The 17,783-nt window shown below is 32.2% G+C and overlaps 5 protein-coding genes and 1 long non-coding RNA gene across 6 annotated transcripts in view; 2 read left to right on the top strand and 4 right to left on the bottom strand.

Moving 5' to 3' along the window:
* LOC101491308 (pentatricopeptide repeat-containing protein At3g18110, chloroplastic) overlaps positions 1-596 on the bottom strand; it is a 6,673-nt gene extending 6,077 nt beyond the window's left edge. Inside the window, exon 1 of the mRNA XM_004511415.4 lies at positions 5-596. Within this exon, the coding sequence (XP_004511472.1) occupies positions 5-447 (443 nt within the window). The 5' untranslated portion in view covers positions 448-596. The remainder of the gene's footprint in view (positions 1-4) is intronic.
* Positions 597-753: 157 nt separating this feature from the next.
* LOC101490996 (pentatricopeptide repeat-containing protein At1g71420) lies at positions 754-3,541 on the top strand. The gene has a single exon (XM_004511413.4). The coding sequence runs from the start codon at positions 901-903 to the stop codon at positions 3,202-3,204; it is 2,304 nt and encodes a 767-aa protein (XP_004511470.1). The 5' UTR covers positions 754-900; the 3' UTR covers positions 3,205-3,541.
* A 343-nt stretch (positions 3,542-3,884) lies between these two features.
* LOC101490674 (protein PLANT CADMIUM RESISTANCE 10) lies at positions 3,885-7,220 on the bottom strand. Its single transcript, XM_004511412.4, has 4 exons — positions 7,066-7,220; positions 6,686-6,890; positions 5,265-5,491; positions 3,885-4,581 (listed from the first exon to the last, which is right to left on the bottom strand). Exons 2-4 carry the CDS (start codon positions 6,855-6,857, stop codon positions 4,411-4,413), a joined length of 570 nt encoding a protein of 189 aa, XP_004511469.1. The 5' UTR covers positions 6,858-6,890; positions 7,066-7,220; the 3' UTR covers positions 3,885-4,410.
* LOC140919046 (uncharacterized) lies at positions 4,672-5,258 on the bottom strand. The gene is made up of 2 exons (XR_012161681.1): positions 5,127-5,258; positions 4,672-5,053 (listed from the first exon to the last, which is right to left on the bottom strand). It is a non-coding gene; the product is annotated as an uncharacterized lncRNA (long non-coding RNA).
* Positions 7,221-8,676: 1,456 nt separating the features above from the next.
* Positions 8,677-11,090, top strand: LOC101490125 (uncharacterized). Its single transcript, XM_004511410.4, has 5 exons — positions 8,677-9,223; positions 9,318-9,397; positions 10,183-10,258; positions 10,487-10,609; positions 10,719-11,090. The coding sequence occupies exons 1-5, from the start codon at positions 8,888-8,890 to the stop codon at positions 10,866-10,868; spliced, it is 765 nt and encodes a 254-aa protein (XP_004511467.1). The 5' UTR covers positions 8,677-8,887; the 3' UTR covers positions 10,869-11,090.
* A 1,090-nt stretch (positions 11,091-12,180) lies between these two features.
* On the bottom strand, positions 12,181-15,018 carry LOC101489802 (late embryogenesis abundant protein At5g17165). The gene is made up of 2 exons (XM_004511409.4): positions 14,788-15,018; positions 12,181-12,740 (listed from the first exon to the last, which is right to left on the bottom strand). The coding sequence occupies exons 1-2, from the start codon at positions 14,904-14,906 to the stop codon at positions 12,479-12,481; spliced, it is 381 nt and encodes a 126-aa protein (XP_004511466.1). The 5' UTR covers positions 14,907-15,018; the 3' UTR covers positions 12,181-12,478.
* Positions 15,019-17,783: the final 2,765 nt, after the last annotated feature.

The following is a 17,783-nucleotide window of genomic DNA, read 5'->3' as shown; positions in this document are numbered from 1 at the left end:
TCTTTCCCTCCAATTCATCTCTTTTTTTAACACAAATTTGTTCATCTTTTTCACCTTCATCTTCTTGCTACGGTTCCCAAGAATTTCACGTGTTTCTTCTTCGTCTTTTTTCTGAATTTCTTCATCTGGGGTTTCGGAAGTTGGAATCTTTTTGGCGAAAACATCGTTTTGAGGCAATTGGGTCGTCGTAGAAGGGTAGATATCAGAGAGTTTGGAATTTGGCCATCGAATTGAAGGTGATGCTCTGTTATAAGTGAACTTAACAACAGTTACATTTTTGTTATCATTGTTGTGTTGTGGAGAGGAATTTGAATCATGATGTGTTATTGTGGTGGAAATTGAAGAGGAAGCGGTTATAGTAATAGTGTGTGTGTGTCTCTTTGATATTGAAAGTGACGAAGGTATGGGTGTAAGAGTGAGCAATGTCGGTGAGACAGAGAAAGACATGATTGTTGTGTGGATTTGGTGTATCCTATGTTCATGTTCGGTTATGCTTTCTGAAATACAACAACAACATTTGAAATTAACTTATGTGTTACTGTTTGGTTTGAGATTGTGGAATGAGAGGATATAACAACATTTCATAACCGTTTGTTTCTTCAGCCTTTTGTTTCATTAATATTTTGTAGGGATATAGATATTTGGTGATCATTTATCTCTTCACGCTTGTTAATTTTAGAGACAAAATTGGATGTTAATTTTTAATAGTGTATTTGAGGTTAATGAACAAGACAGATCAGCAACCTTCTAGAATTAGAATTCAAATCCAAAATCCTTACAATTTTATTTATTTTTTAATTGTTATTATTATTGAAATAAAAATCTAGCAACATAATCTTACCATCAAGATTCAAGTGTCATCATGCATGAAATAACAAACTATGCAAAAACAAACCCAAAATGAATATGATACTTATTGCTATGCTGCGTTCCAAAAACCTTGTACGCCATGTATTCCCCAAACGTTGTATGTTTCACAATCTCTACACTTCAACTACACAACCAGATCCACAAACCATAGCCACAAACGTAAACACACAAATACGTACTCTTTCCTTACAAGGTAATCTTGAAGAAGCACTTTCACTTGCTTACACTCACTCTTCTCTAACACTTCAAGACTATGCCTTTCTCTTCCATGCTTGTTCTCAGAAAAAGTACATTCAACAAGGCATTAAACTGCACCGTTACATAATTGAAAAACAACCCACAATTCAAAATGATCTCTTTATCACAAATAACCTCCTAAACATGTACTGCAAATGTGGCCAATTAGATTATGCTCGCTACCTGTTTGATAAAATGCCAAGGAGAAACTTTGTTTCTTGGACTGTTCTCGTTTCTGGGTATGCTCAATCTGGTTTAATCAGAGAGTGTTTTTCGCTGTTTTCTGGCATGTTGGCTTATTTTCGTCCCAATGAATTTGCGTTTGCAAGTGTGCTCAGTGTTTGTGAGCAGCGTGATATCGAATATGGCTTGCAGGTACATGCTGTTGCTTTGAAAATGTCGTTGGATGTCAATGTGTATGTTGCAAATGCCCTTATTACAATGTATAGCAAGTGTTCTGGTGGTTTCGGTGGAGGTTATAATCAAACTTCGGATGATGCGTGGGCTGTTTTCAAGTCAATGGAGTATAGAAATCTTATATCTTGGAATTCGATGATTTCAGGTTTTCAATTCCGTGGACTTGGGGACAAAGCTATTGGCCTGTTTGCATATATGTATAGCAATGGAATTGGGTTTAACTGTGCCACATTACTCGGTGTTTTGTCGTCGTTGAATCAATGCAGTACTTTGGAAGATGACATCAACAACACATATCTCAGGAACTATTTTCAATTGCACTGTCTCGCTATTAAAAGTGGTCTTATTTCAGAAGTTGAAGTGGTAACTGCATTGGTAAAATCCTATGCAAATCTAGGGGATCACATTTCTGACTGTTATAAGCTCTTTCTCGATACGAGTGGTCGACATGATATTGTGTCATGGACTGCTATTATTTCCGCGTTTGCAGAACAGGATCCTGAGCAGGCTTTCCTTCTTTTCTGTCAACTTCATTTGGAAAATTTTGTGTTGGATCGACATACATTCTCAATCGCCTTAAAAGCTTGTGCGTACTTTGCGACGGAGCTAAATGCAATGGCAGTTCACTCACAAGTAATTAAACAAGGGTTTCAAGAAGAAACAGTTGTTTCAAATTCCTTGATACATGCTTATGGGAGGTCTGGCTCCTTAGCTTTGTCTGAACAAGTATTTGACGAAATGGGTTGCCATGATTTGGTTTCTTGGAATTCAATGCTCAAGTCTTATGCCATGCATGGTCGAGCTAAAGATGCATTGGAGCTCTTCTCGCGAATGGATGTCCACCCAGATTCTGCAACTTTTGTTGCTCTTCTCACTGCTTGCAGTCACGCTGGACTTGTTGAAGAAGGGTTGAAGATTTTCAACTCTATGACTGAAAGTCATGGTATTTCTCCGCAATTAGATCACTATGCCTGCATGGTTGACCTTTATGGACGAGCTGGGCAGATATTTGAGGCAGAGGAGTTGATACGCAAAATGCCAATGAAACCTGATTCTGTGATTTGGAGTTCACTACTCGGATCTTGCAGGAAGCACGGCGAGGCTGACTTAGCCAAATTGGCAGCGGATAAATTTAAAGAGTTAGAGCCTAAAAATTCGTTGGCGTATATACAAATGTCAAACATATATTCCTCCGGAGGTAGTTTTATTGAAGCTGGCTTGATGAGGAAGGAAATGAGAGACTCTAAAGTGCGAAAAAGACCTGGATTAAGCTGGGTTGAGGTTGGAAAGAAGGTTCATGAATTCACATCTGGTGGCCAACATCATCCAAAAAGAGGGGATATATCGAGCCAGCTTGAGATATTGATCATAAAATTGAAAGAAATAGGTTACGCTCCCATGACGAGCGCAGCTTTGCATGACATTGAAATTGCGCACATAGAAGACCAACTGTTTCATCATAGTGAGAAGTTGGCATTGGTATTTGCTATAATGAATGAAGGAATTTTGCCTTTTGGTGGGAGTGTCATTAAAATAATGAAGAATATCCGTATTTGTGTGGATTGTCATAACTTCATGAAATTAGCATCAAAACTATTTCAGAAGGAGATTGTTGTAAGAGATTCAAATCGCTTTCACCATTTCAAATATGCAACATGCTCTTGTAATGACTATTGGTAACATACCACCTGCTGCATCCCCCTGTTGGCTGCAATGACTATTAGTTATACACTGCCTACAATCCTCAACTTGATCGCACTATGCATGCATGGTAGACCTTTTAGCCATAGTTTTGATTGATAGAAAGAGAAGGAATGACACTAGTTCATAGTTAGGTTTGTTTGATGGAATGCTTTATGTTCCATTTCATCCAAGGCTCCTATGTTTCTTTCTCCCAATTTGGAGAACATGAGATGGAAACTTTATTTTTATTCCATCCCATTTCAATTTCCTCATTAAATACAGAATCAACGAAATTATAATTTAACTGTTTTATTTCAACTTATCTCATTTCATTCTATTCCGCCTATACTTGAATGTATTAACATGCCTTGAGTTGAGTTGCTTTAGTTGAAGAAGTACACAGATTGTTAAAGGGCAGTGGAAAGCCAATATTTCTTCATTCATTACGAAAGAAGTAACGTGTGCTTCATGTGGACTATTTCCACCTCTAGTATATAATTATCAATTGCAACTTGATTAACCATGCAAGTTATTATTAGTTAGTTCTCTTTGGTTCAACCACTAGTTAGCTTTACATCTTTACGACTTATTCCAACTTTATTTATCACACAAGGCAACTTAAAGCATGATCCAATCCTTTATCAGTCGAGTACAAAAAAATATTTAACAGAGTGAGCTTATATGATTTGTGAATTTCAATTATACCAAAGTTGTAACCATGCAGGCAAGCAACCGCCAAGTACTTCCTTCACAAAGAAAGGCATAGCTTCTTTGTTGGTTGCCAATAAAATAATGGAAAATGCTTAAAATAAATAACAAACATAGCTCCTGCTCTAGAAGTGGCAGATCACTAAGTAAAATTACAAGTTAGAATGATCCAATAAGAACAATTAAGTAATGCCACGGTGATGAGTAGTTTCATTAGTCTTGATGGAGAAAAATAAAGTGGCAAAGATGTTCCTAACGAGGTAACTTGTAACTAGGCATTAAACATACCAAATTTTCATTTACAGCCGGGTATTTTATATTCTTCTAGTTTTTCTCGAAGATAATTAGAAGAGTAGAAGTGAAAAAATGTGATGATCAGCAGTATAACTACATTGACTTGTAGTTGTTGTAGTGCGTAGTGAACCACATGCTTCACCCAAGTTTGCAACCCTCAAACCATATAGTGTAAGGGATAGGGGGAGCAGAGTTGTGGCATTACTGCTTGGAATCTGATTGCATTGTCTGGACTGATGGAGCTGTAACTACTGCCAGCTTCATATCTGTAGCTTCAGGATCCCCGAATCTTTCCCGTATTTCACGGTACTCTTGACAAATAGCACACAGATGACAGCAAAAATGGGTAACAAAATCCCCACACGGTGCTTCCTTCACAAGACAAAAAGAGTATTATTAAGCATTGCGTCATCACAAAGTTTCTTTTCATTATTATTATAAAAAGTTAGATTGTGCAATTCATTTAAAGTGCTAAAATTTCTCGATTACAGGAAAATCCTTTTTTCAAAAAAGTATCTGCAACTAGGAAAATACTTTAGGCGAAGGCCTGTTGAGAATGTTTCACAGTACCAGGAACATTTTCCAAAGAAATATCAAATATGCATTCCCTCAAAATCTGAGAACTGCCCTTGAACTACCTAGAAGGATTCTGATATGTGAAAAAAAAGCAAGTCCTACAAGTATATTCCTAGATCTTGAATGCATGGAGAACTGTACTTGAAGAATCTTCAATGAAAATCATCCTTCTACATGCATTATCTAACTCTACCACATGACAGATGCAGTTCTTTTATCATTAGAAAGCGCCATAAGTTTTGTGCTTCAAATCTCCTGACTGATTAACCTGTAGTTAAGTACCATTATTTTACTTAAATTGCATTAACCAGACTTACTTAAATTGCATTAACCAGACTTACTTAAAAAGCAACACTGCAATAACTAAATATCTTCTATTTAGAAGTTTGAACCATGACCGCCAGAATAGAACATAGAAGCAAAAAATTGAAAAACCATGTCATAAAACTTGATGTGAAGCATGGCCGTAATTTTATTACCGGCAAATTATACTTTGACCTTAAGGTCCTGCGGTAGCCGCAAGCATAACAGGAAACAAGGCATCCAGGTAATCCCAAAAACAAGCCATCAGTTAATAAGCAGCAAGCTGTATTAACCAGACTCCACAATATGAAATGGGTAACACATGATCCCAGGAACGTGCCGGAACCCAGAAATTCTGCATTCTTCCCAAAGAGGAAGCAAGGACAAAGACAACCTATACAACCTGCATAAATGCCAAAAGTTCGTAACCAATCTTTTCAATTAACAAGTGTATCAACAAAGAACAAGACAAACTTTTTGCAACGTACAGAAAGGTAAAATCAAGAGCTTTTATACCACAATATATATGTTTGAATCAACAAGCTAATAAGCAAGAAAACATTTTACTAATTAAGGTGTTAAATATTGATGCATTTTGTTTACCTCATGCCCTTATAATTGTATGCACATTAAATAACTACTGATGTGAAATAGGGGAAGAAGTTATTAAAAGAGATTTTCGAGTCACCAACCATAAATAAGTTCAACGAGTAAAGAATTCACTTAATTGATATCATTTAACAAACACAAGAAAAGGCTTTAGTCAATCAAAAGCTAGTGCCAAAAAATAACATTAAGAAATTGTTGTTATCCTCTTTGTCAAGGCAGTCAAAATATTGTTCCTACTCGTAAGAGATCTCATGATCTTCGACAACTACGGGTGACACTGATCAGCAAAATAGCAACCTGGTTCGATCACATGCGATCATAGATTTCATTCGTAAGATCAGTCGGATAGGTGGGTATCTTCCCGTGCCATCCATCCTAAAAATAACATTTTGAGCTGTGTGACAGCACGTGTTTCTTTCATTTTTATTGTGGGTCTACGGCAGCCAGTCTTCCCATCCATTTTCAAAAGACTTATTCCATAATTCCAACCTTTAACTCCATTTTATTTTTCTTATTAAGATATTCAATATGAAATTCCAACCAGCCAATGAACTTATCCATCTACCTATCTTCTAAATTCTATCTATCTATTCTAAGAAAAGTCTTCTCCTAAATATACATGGTAGAATTTCACAGATTAGACTCCTCCAAAGCCAGTAATATCAACAATTAATGATCATATGGGTAGTTATAATATCAACCATTGATTTGCTCTTTTATTAACTTCTGACTTTAGATTAACCAAATTTGAATCTCACGCATCTCATTCGTGTCATTTTTTTCCTACATCCATGCAATCTAACACAATTTCTTTACTAGTTAATCCTCAGCAAAATACTAATAGTACTAATTACTAACATTGGCTATAAAAAAAAATTGAAAGAACAACAAGAACATAAGCAAATATATCATAAAAAAACATACATAATCAACAAGAGGCACCTTGGTATTAAATGAGTGACACACAGAGGGTAAGGAAGTAGCATACAGCTCTGCATATCATCGCAACAAGCACAAATTCCAGAAGACCATTGAGGTTGAATTTGGTTTGATCCATTGCTACTACTATCAACATTTTCCAGAGAAACACTCATTGCATCTGAATCTGACATCCCCAATGGGATGTAAGCAGGTGGCACATAACCGCCTTGGTTCTTCATATTCTTATACTATAATCGAATTGTTTTTTATTTCTACAAAATCAAAACAATTATTAGTTAAATTAATTATTTGTTCTAAAAGCAAGATTAGAAAAAACACTGAATCTTTAAACCGGTAAATCTAAAGCTGAAATTTAAACCATTTATATTGAATTATGATAATAAAAATATATGGAATGATCAGATCTGAGTGGAAGTTCGTGTTTACCTTGGAAAGAATTAATGAGTTTCGTGTCGCTTCAATGTTTTCTCACTTTTCAACTTTCTTGCTTTCTTTCTCATTCAATGGATCCTTCTTGCTGGAGTATAAAACAAAATCACGTCGACGTGTTATAATTTTTTCGATTAATTATAGAAATTTGATAATCTATTTTCACCTGTGTTAATCTATAATTCTTAATACTAATTATGTGGAGCCCACTACGGGTTGCGTGTAATTTTTAAAAGAGACCGTATTTTTTTATTCGTATTTTTCCTTTTTAATTTAAAACAGAGTGTATTTTTTGGAAGCAATTTATAAGTGTTTTGGTGAATAAATACTTAAAAATAATATAAATTATTTGATTTTCCTTTTTAGAGTATAATAATGAAAAGTTGACTTTATTCGTAATGTTTTGATAGGTTCTAAAGGAGAACTTGATTAACTTAATCAAAAATATGAATTAAAGTATTTTGGAATTATGAAGATAAAATGCTTACATTCATATTGATGGCTCTTCGGCATGTGGAGAACCCTTTGAAATTATGAGTTCATATGTGATTTTTATTGTAATGTGACAATTATTTTTATAAAATGCAGGTTTTTTGCAATGATATTTTATTAGCTCGTGATAAAGGTATTAGTAACGTTATCTTCGAAATTGACTCAATGATCTTCCTCTCCATGATTAATAGTGATATATTCAGTTTACTCATTTGTTTATCATTCTCAAATAGATAATATATATGTTGCATAAGATATATTGGACATACTACCTTAGTTATTCTTCAAGAGAAACCAATGTTTATTTTTTAACTCATTTTGGTCATGATGCTCATTTTTTGTTTAAAAGGTGTACCCACAATTTTTTTTATATTAGATTCATTTTTTATATATGATGTTTGAAGTTATCATTCTCAACTTCTATTTTAGTTAAGATAATTCATTTTTTTTAATAAAATAAAATAATTTAAATGATTATAATTTGCCTAAAAATAATGATGTGACACATTTTAAATAATATTTGATGTAATATGATGATGTGGAATAATCTAACACTTTTGAAGTTATACAAAATATCCTTAAAAGTTTCATTTTCAACTTAAAAAATTATTAATTTTTTTATTTAATTAATGACATATAAATAATTACTTTATCTGAACAATTATACATCATTAAATCGTATATCTCATCATTTCAAATAGAAGAATAATTTAAATTTAAAAAAAAATTATGAAATTTTAAAATAGAAAGATCAATTTTATAAACAAATTATAATGGGGAGAATAAAATGCATAGTTAATTTTTTCTTAATCAAAATTATTTTAAAATTTTATGGAATTAATTTATGAGTGAAATTTTTTACTCTTATAACTTCATGAACTATTAGTGCAATTTATATGCAGCATATAGATGTGTACTTGGTTATACTGTGTTTTTCAATTCAAATGATAATATATTAGTTACTTTAGAATTTATTTCTTTTACTAGAATTTTAATTCTTTGAACTTTTAGTTTAAAATAGTCGAAATATCCAACTCTTTTATTGATAGTACCATATTCTTGAATTAGAACATAGTTAAACATAACAAATTTGAATGAAACATCTCTTGAATTTGACATTGACCAAATAAACCAGATTACGTATATTGGGCTGAACTGAAACAGAAGGATCCAATTATCTTATTTGTATATAGAGAATACGTATTTTTGTATTATACGTTTGGTTTCCCGAAAACAAATAGTTTTCGATGCATTTAGTCTGTTTTGATTTTGACTCTCTTCAATAAAAATTGAAGTGAACTGAGTCACATTAATTTCTCCCATCAATATGAATCCTTGTTGTTCTTCTAATTCTACTTTAATCCTTTTAGATTCACGCCCTTCTTTCAATTTCAATAAACATTCTCTTCTTAATTCTCCTTCCGCTTTCCGAATTCAACATAAACCCAATTTCAATTTCAATAATAATGCAAAAATTTGCTGCAGAGCGGTGTTTTCCGATGACGCCCCTTTCGCCGCCGCAATCGGCGCTTGCATGCTGACTTCTTTGGTTTTTCCGGTACCTGTTGCCACTGAAGAGGAGGAGGAATCTGCTGTGACATCAACGGATGCAAGGTTGGCAGTTATGGGGATAATTAGTTTCATCCCTTATTTTAATTGGCTCGTAAGTAAAATCCTTCTTCTTCGTTCCTTTTCACACTTTCGAATTCACATTCAATCCTTTCTCATAAAAAGTTTAAATATTTATTTATTTATAGAGTTGGGTTTTTGCGTGGCTTGATACTGGCAATCGACGTTATGCTGTCTACTCACTTGTTTATTTGGCTCCTTATCTCAGGTATTTCACTTCTTTTTCCATTTCTCAATACTTTTATGTCTACAACACCGGAATGAAAATTAAGCAAAATTAGGGAGACGAAAAAATTGATGTATTTGGTTTAAATTTTGAATTCAATATAGCTTATATTTCGGTTTGAGGGAGTATATGTATATTTAGCTTTAAAGTCATTTCTATTAATGGTTGTGACATGTTGACGGTGTAAAACTTTTTATACTGACAGTGCATGACAATTAAACTCTTTAAACTATTTTTTTACAATTGCCTTCTAAATGCTTGATTTTTATTGTATGGTGATTTGATTGTTTAACTGCATTTTGTTTGGATTACATAAACTGAACATGTCTTCTTCATGAAACCTTCTAGACATGAGCTGCATATGTTTAGTCTATGTCCAATTGTGTTTGTTGGTATGCTACTTTTCTTTGGAGATTGATCACCTTTATTATGGAAGTGGATTCCCTGCAGTGAGTTTCGATCATGGTCACTGACAAATTTGTATGGTGGAGATGGATTCGGTGAATTTATGATGTGAGCTGTCGTGAACGATGGGTATTCCCCTCGACTGCGTGGAATCTGAGCCGTTTGTTTGTGTGCAAAAGAAGCCATATGCTAGTTTTTTATAACTACATTCTGTTACTAGTTCAAGTTTTTATATCTTTCATTTGATGCATGATGAACCAATAATAAGTTACTTTACCCCAAGAACATTTGAATTTAATGTGTTTAAATAAATGGGGTTGACTTGTATTGGAGAATGATGTGATGTATTGATTCATTGTCAGGTCAAATTTATCACTATCGCCCGAGGAAAGCTGGCTGCCTATTGCTAGCATTCTCTTCTGCATTGTTCACATTCAGGTTTGAGCTTAGCCTATCACACTGTTTTTTTTAGTTAGATTCCCCCTGCAATGCTGATTTACAAGTCTTGGTATTTTCTATTTTTGAACTTTGATTAGCAAATGTACTGCCTAACTGAAAGAAACAAAAAAATTCCTAGTGCTTGATCACGAAACTTGAAAATATTGAGTTTCGAGCGGTTTGTCTAAGACCAACCCTTTTCAAATGATAGAATAATTTACATTGCAGCTGGAAGCAAGCATCAGAAATGGAGATATTCAGGGGTTTCAACTATTTAGGAATGTTATGAATAAGCAAACACCAAGCACGGCGAAGAAAGGCCGTTTGAATCGGCATCAAGAAATGTCTGAGGTACTTTTTTCACTGTGTTAACATAAATAATGCATGATGTAAATAAGATGTTTATTTCTCTCCAACAATTACATTACATGGATCTCAATTGTTGTAAATTGTGATTAAGGGAATCAAGAATGAAAAAATTAACTTACCATCTGCCAAAGAACAATCAAGAGACATTGGGGGTTGGGAAGATTCTCAAAGGCCTTTAGAATACGAGAAACGCTTGAATGATGACATAGATGGTGATGACAAAGAGAGGAGCAAGCACTAAACTAGGAGATAGGTGCATTTTCAGATCATCAACTGAACTTGAAGTTTCACACAAGTTTTTATGCCTGATGTTGGTACTGTAAAGTTGTCTGATTAGTTTTGTGGGGTTTTAATAAACCATAGCTCATTATCTGAATGTTGTTTTATTTTGATCATAGATTTTGTTTTCAACTCATATTTATTTACCAGACTATCAAAAAAGAAAATCATACTTATTTACTAATTACTAGACTCTATTAAAGGTGCCATTTCCATTTGCCGTAGAGAACCAGTTTTGTTTAACGAGGAGGTGTACACTAAACAATTGAATATTATCCCATGATTTTATGGATTGATGTCTAACTTGATGAATCCTACTCACCTAAAGGCAGCAAGTTAAAAGAGTTTTATGGCATTAAGCCCACTCAACTTTATGATCTATTTGTGACTCATATTGTATTAGTTTAGACACAATCATTGTTCTTCGTAATCACTGATTCTTGTTGGGACATTTACGGATCAAGGAGATTAGAAATGGATCTTGGAGTAACATGCTGCAAAAATTTGGAGCTTTTTATGATCAAAATGTCACCTTAGGGAGTTCTTGCCCTAGTGAGCTTGTTTCTGCTCTTCTACTAGTAAAGAACAGGATTGTAGGAATTCATTTTTAGCTCTTGTTTGTGTTCTTTTTCCGTTTTTTTTTCCTTTGTGAATGATTAAAAAGAGTAAGAGAAAGGTAGGGACTAGGTTACAAGACTTGAAAACATTGATCCATGTAACAACAATAATATAGTTTTATTCACTTATTCAATTCAAATCAGAGCAATGTAATTGTTGTATTTGACACCTTAGTGAGTCAATTCGAGTATCTCCACAACACTAACTTTCAATTTTGCTAATTGAGCGGAATTCGAGCTTGGATTCATGTCCTTCTTACAGGAGCAGTTGCGCCTCCCCATAGTTTAATAAAATAAGTTTTTAAAATAAAATCTGTAAATTTAAAATTAAATACCAGGCATTATGTTCTCAAAAAATTGTACGTCGTGACTATTTGTGCTCGCTTAAACATACTTTTATGTAAATATTAATGAAAAAGTTTATTTACTTAAAACATTTTTAATAAGAAAATACAAGTTATTAAATGATAAAAATTTCATGAATATATTAGTGTGAAAAGTTCAGCAACCCGTGAAGCTTTCAGGTTTGGGGGTAAAGGATGTTCGTCGATCACATCGAGTCAAGGGAAACAGAGATCTAATCTGATCAATTGGGATCCTGTCTAATGCTACTATTAAGAAGTAAATTATAATTAAGATCCCACACCATAAGCACAATTTGCACAACCATAACCATAGGTTTAATATTAAAGTTGCATGAAAACAAAAACAAGAAGTTTACATGCATATAAACGTAGTTCATGTCTAGCAATATGTATAATAAAAGCTTAGTCCACACTCTTCAACGAGCATCAACCTGCAGTGCAGTCTCAGCACACTTTGAAGCTCAGCAGAAAAATATACACGAGCTATAGCTAGAGTAACCACACCACTTCAACTTGGTCACAAGTACTGTCCTTATTTATTGGTAGTAGTATATATACGCACACATAAAGTATATATGAGGTTCTAAAAACTAAGGATGATGAGGGTGGGGCTTCTCTAAGTCCTCAAGGCTGGAAGGGCGAAACCAGGCCTTTTCCTCCAGCACCGAGCCAGCAGTTGCATTCGTGGTGGAGGCTGTGGCGTGCTCGCCGGGGGGCCCAAATACTCCAGTTTGTGGGTGTGGGGCCCAGTATTTGTCTGATTGAGTTGCCTGGATCACATCATCAGGAACTGGCTCCGAGTGGATGTGATCATCTACGTTCTTGTCGTACACTGAACTGTATGCTGCCCTCCTGTATTCCAACAAAATTGCATTAACAAAAGTAATATAATAAATCCGATATTTATTTCCATAAAAAGTATATATCATTGAAACATATTAACAGTTTCATATAAATAATATTAATAATTTATTTTTACAAGATCCAGTTTAGTTGGACTCAATTCAAATTTTACTATAGCATTAATTAGATCACCTAACTTGGACCAGGACCACTTCAGTCAAACTCCAAATACCCAAACTTAAGAGCGAGGGGTTGAGGGGTTAAGCCAAACCTAAATTAAAGACAAATCCTAGTGACTTGCTAGTACAGTATAATATTAATCTTAAACCTCATCAAATCGCAATAAAACAATAGCGGTCAAGGGTATGAGTGAGTCATCCACATGGCATATTGACATCATATAGAGATGGATGGTTAGGTGTCAAAGCAAATATCAGTGATCACGTGCCTTAATGAGGTTTGGACTACCAACCAACTGATAATCCACCTACTTTTCACAATTAAGTTTTTTTTTAGGTGAATAAAGAAACACAATTAAGCATTCTGCCCGCATTTTCTTTTCTTCTTTTTATGTGGAAATTCTGCCCACATTTTCCACGCCCTCTATAATTGCTAATTATATAGTATTAAATTTTAAGCCAATTAAGTTTATTTTTGTGAAAAGCCAAAAAGTTTTTAAACATGTAAAAACAAATATTTACGTGGCAAATAGAGCAAATAAATTAATAAAAGCACAACTTATAGTTTTTTTTTTCTTTCAAAAAAGTCAAATTTGGAATAGTAATAAGAAAAGCATAATAACCTGGCATACAACCAGTTCACAGGGTACAAATCAAGGGTCACATGGAAAGTGACATGGTGGGTTTAGGTGGATGAGTACGAAAAAAGATATCCCTAATCTCTCTCTTTCGTCTCCGACCAAAGAATGGATGATATTTGCCGTTGTCAAATCACACTTTGACGTACATTTCAAAAAGATAAAAAGCAAACCAAGGAACATATAGAAATTATTTCTAAACACAAATTTGGTACGGTTTTTATTTTTATATTATTTTTTTTCTCTTAATTAGGTTTTTTTTCTGACCTTGGGATCGATGTCCACAGTGTATTCAAATATGAAAGCTCTTAATTTTGTTATTTCATTTTGCTTTTTTCTTAAATGCAAAAGATATTAACAATTTTTATTACATACCCATACAAAGACAGCACTAGAGAGAAATTAAAATTAAAGAAGTTAATTTCTATCCAGAACACTCCAAGATGAAAGGATACGAGCATTAATTCTTCATAAAATAAAATATAATTATAACAAAAACAAAGTGAAAGCATCCAAAATAAGAAAGCAATGCTACACTAGCCTATGATGTCAGCAAGAAAAAGTTTAAAGAGGAATCAGATAAGGTGCAGCAAAGAAAGATTACAGCAAAAAAAAAAAACGCACCAACAAAAAGAGAGGAATAAGGAAAAAACAAAAGGTTCCTATGAGGAAATCCAGTAATATTAGGAATAACAAACTAATCGAATCTAGTTTTCACAGTTCAATTCAACCAATTGAGCTTAATTTTTGCAGCAAAAATGGAATAAGTACTCAATTAAAAGGATATTTCTAAAAATCTTTCATCCACGATTCAATTTCACAACAGTTTGAAAAAATTTCCCCTTAGAAACTAACACGAATCGGAACATTACGAAAAATCGCATCACGATCTCCTAAAATCATGACCGTACGGACGAACTACGAAGTATGAAAAATCTTTGACTAAATCAATCACAAACTCCACAGTATCCAAATGAAACCGTACGGATCACATAAATTTCTTCATTAATTATTCATAAATTGAAATGACACCTTAATTAATTAGCAAGAGTAGTTAATTAAGTAGAGTTCAATTAATTATCCTTAATTAGAAATCCACAAGTTTATTCACACAAAACGTAAAAGAAATTAATCAACGAACCAATCAAAGCCTCAATCGCATATCAAAACAGCACTAGAGTTAAAATTGAAGAAGAAAACAAAACAACAATTATGAATTAGGGAAAAATGATGATATACCTCGACGATGCGAGTGGGAGAAGAGAAGATGAAGAAAAAGTGGAGTTGGAGTTCCAGATCTGGTTGATGAGCCGCTTCCCGAAGCCAGTGATGAGTCGGCTACTCGAATTGGCTGCCATACAATAGAAAGAGAATAGAGAGAAAGCGGAGAAAATTAACGAGTTGAGTTAGCTGAATGAAAAGCTCTAGTGATTTGTTTGTGTGTAACTGTCAACGAATATTATATATTTATACACGAAATTAGGATTAGTGGGAAGGTAGACACATTTCTATCTATGAAAAGATGGTGTGCCATTCCCCGTTTCGTTTTTTTCGTACCTAACACGTACAATACAATTACAATAACGGTCATCGTTAACGTAACGTTTTCTTGTCACGTTCGCCGTTAATTATTACTAACAGATTTATTTATTTATTTTTAGCACAACTGAGTCAATAATTTCTTGGGTAAGGTATTACTTCGCCTGTGTTCATTTACTTTTCTATAGCTAGACTTTTACATTTTTTAGCATTAGATAATTTTTATTTTGTTATTGAAAATAGCATAGGTTAACTTTCAAGTGGATCAATACAAGAGATAAAAACTAAGGAATATATTCGTTTGATCCTATCTAGGATTCTAAGTAGATTAATGTAATTTTAAATATACACTATTAATACTATTATTTATTTATGACAACTGACCAGATCTTATCTTTTTTAGGTTTTATCTAATTTCTTGGAGTTAAATGACCTGGCTAATTCATGTATTTGTTGACTTTTCTATGAAATTTTGATTGAATTTTAATAATAGTTTAATTTGTATATAGTATTGGTGTAAATTTTAATTATGAAGCTGACTATTAATTATATCTCACTATATATATATATATATATATATATATATATAATGATGTATGCTACAAAAATCATGATGAAATATGAGTATAAAAAAAATTATGGTGATCATCGGTCAACAGTATGACTCTCCCATGAAATGAATTCAAATTCCATTTTAGGAATTGTTCATTTGAGAGGCAGTTTAGTCTTGATAAAAAAATAGATGTTCCAACTTAAATCTAAGATATTTTAAGACGTCATTGAAAAATTAAAGATTCTTATTACGATAAAATAGAAAGAAAAAAAAAAGTGACAGTGACAATAGATAAAAGTTAAATCCATTTATAAAATTATTTTTAATTTTATATAATTTTTAGTTTTTAAACTTATTTGTTTCCTTACAAGTAAGAGTTAAAAAAATATATATTAGCTTCTAAATCTCATCAATTTGAATCAAATGCATAAACAAATAAATCAACAAAATAACTCCAAATTCTTGATACAATTCATTTAACATTGGGCATGTGTTTAGTTCTCTATTCTCACTTCTCAATGTTATTCCACATAATAAATACTAAAACTAAAATTCAAAACTTATAAATAGACGTGCGACAGAAAAGAATCCCACTATAATTTTAAACGAACATTTATTTATATAAATAAATGGACAAATATAATTTTTTTTCGAGTTAAACAAACTACATACATAAATAACACAATATTCAATATTGTAAAATAATTATTTAAATTTTCAACTAATCACTTGATAAAATAATTAAATTTAAAAATAATATAAATTTAAAAATAATATAAATTAAAACTACCATTTACGCGAGTTTTTATTTTGAATGTATTGGTCATATTTTAAATAATTTATTTATCTAAATAATCATATTATATATCACATTATTTAATACATATTATATCACTATATATATTTTGTGTGTTAAAAAGGAGATATATTTGTTGTATCTAATATAAGTGATTAGTGTGTATTATAAACTCCCAAAGCTAAAATTGATTCCTATTCCTAATCATAAAAAAATAAGCACAATTGAAATATTAAGTCCGAAAATGTTTGTGAAAAGCATATATGAAGTTAAAGATTCTTATATTAAAAAGAAATTGATATTAAAGGAAAAGGAAGAACACGTTGTGGACACGGGGTATGAAGTTGGGAATATTCCGTTGAGATTTACATGACCTCACATGGACTGCTTATTGGTTGGGCATGCAAAGTGCATGACTAACGCCGTGATTTTTTGTTGTTGAATAACAACACAATGGATACTCTTTTCTTTTTTTAAGGTTAAATGAATTTTTAATTCATATAAATTTTTAAAATTTTATTTTAGTTCTTATAAAAAAATTAAACTTTTTAATTAACAAGAATATTTTTTTTGTCACTTTAAATTTTTATTTAGAATTTTTTTTTGAAAAACATTAATATTTTAGTATTTAAAAAGATTTATATAAAATTAAAGTAGAATTTAAAAGTGAATATTTTTTAAAAATATTAAAATTTGAAATTTCATAATTTTTTTTTTAGAAATTAAAAATATATTTAATTCATTTTTTTTTTCTTATGTTATTTTATCCTTTGTCTCTTCCACACAATAAATAATTCATTTATAAAAGATAATTGTCTTGAAATAAATAAGTATTTTAATTTTCAATGCAATATTAAAATCCAAACAAGTGTTTAAAGAGGTAGTTTTGTCAGTATAATTAAGTGAGACTTACTCTATGGGAGCATGATAGCTTTATAAGTCTAGGACGTGATAAGGTAAATTTTGAATTTTTAAGAGATTTTTGGGAGGACATCAAGGTGAATTTTATGCACTTTATGTTTGAATTCCAACTAATGGCACGTTGGTGAGATGATCTATTTACACTTTCATTGTCTTGATTCCTAAAATTATCAATCTACGTCGAATGTTTAATTTGAGACTTATATCTTCGGTGAAGTGTATGCACAAATTTTTGTCTAAAGTGCTTGTAAATAGATTGAAGTTAGGTATTGATAAAGTTATTGAAACTAAAACCACTTTTGTTATAGAACGTTAGATCCTAAATTATATTTTGATTGCTAATGAATTAGTAGATGAAACTGATATGAGGATTCAATAGAATGGAGTAATTTAGACATGAGAATAACAAAAATAATTTCTCATCGA

Source organism: Cicer arietinum, chromosome 8, assembly GCF_000331145.2.
Source record: "Cicer arietinum cultivar CDC Frontier isolate Library 1 chromosome 8, Cicar.CDCFrontier_v2.0, whole genome shotgun sequence".
In the NCBI taxonomy this organism is placed as follows: Eukaryota; Viridiplantae; Streptophyta; class Magnoliopsida; order Fabales; family Fabaceae; genus Cicer; species Cicer arietinum.
Note: the sequence above shows the minus strand (reverse complement) of the source record. Positions and strands in the feature narration are given on the sequence as shown.

Coding starts and splice junctions, on each gene's coding strand:
- LOC101490996 (XM_004511413.4), top strand. CDS start 901: ATGAATATGATACTTATTGCTATGCTGCGTTCCAAAAACCTTGTACGC.
- LOC101490674 (XM_004511412.4), bottom strand. CDS start 6,857: ATGAAGAACCAAGGCGGTTATGTGCCACCTGCTTACATCCCATTGGGG. Junction 5,492..6,685: donor TTGCGATGATATGCAGAGCT/GTATGCTACTTC, acceptor GCATTTATGCAG/GTTGTATAGGTTGTCTTTGT. Junction 4,582..5,264: donor GGTCAAAGTATAATTTGCCG/GTAATAAAATTA, acceptor TGTCTTGTGAAG/GAAGCACCGTGTGGGGATTT.
- LOC101490125 (XM_004511410.4), top strand. CDS start 8,888: ATGAATCCTTGTTGTTCTTCTAATTCTACTTTAATCCTTTTAGATTCA. Junction 9,398..10,182: donor TATTTGGCTCCTTATCTCAG/GTATTTCACTTC, acceptor ATTCATTGTCAG/GTCAAATTTATCACTATCGC. Junction 10,610..10,718: donor GGCATCAAGAAATGTCTGAG/GTACTTTTTTCA, acceptor ATTGTGATTAAG/GGAATCAAGAATGAAAAAAT.
- LOC101489802 (XM_004511409.4), bottom strand. CDS start 14,906: ATGGCAGCCAATTCGAGTAGCCGACTCATCACTGGCTTCGGGAAGCGG. Junction 12,741..14,787: donor CTCCCACTCGCATCGTCGAG/GTATATCATCAT, acceptor GTTGGAATACAG/GAGGGCAGCATACAGTTCAG.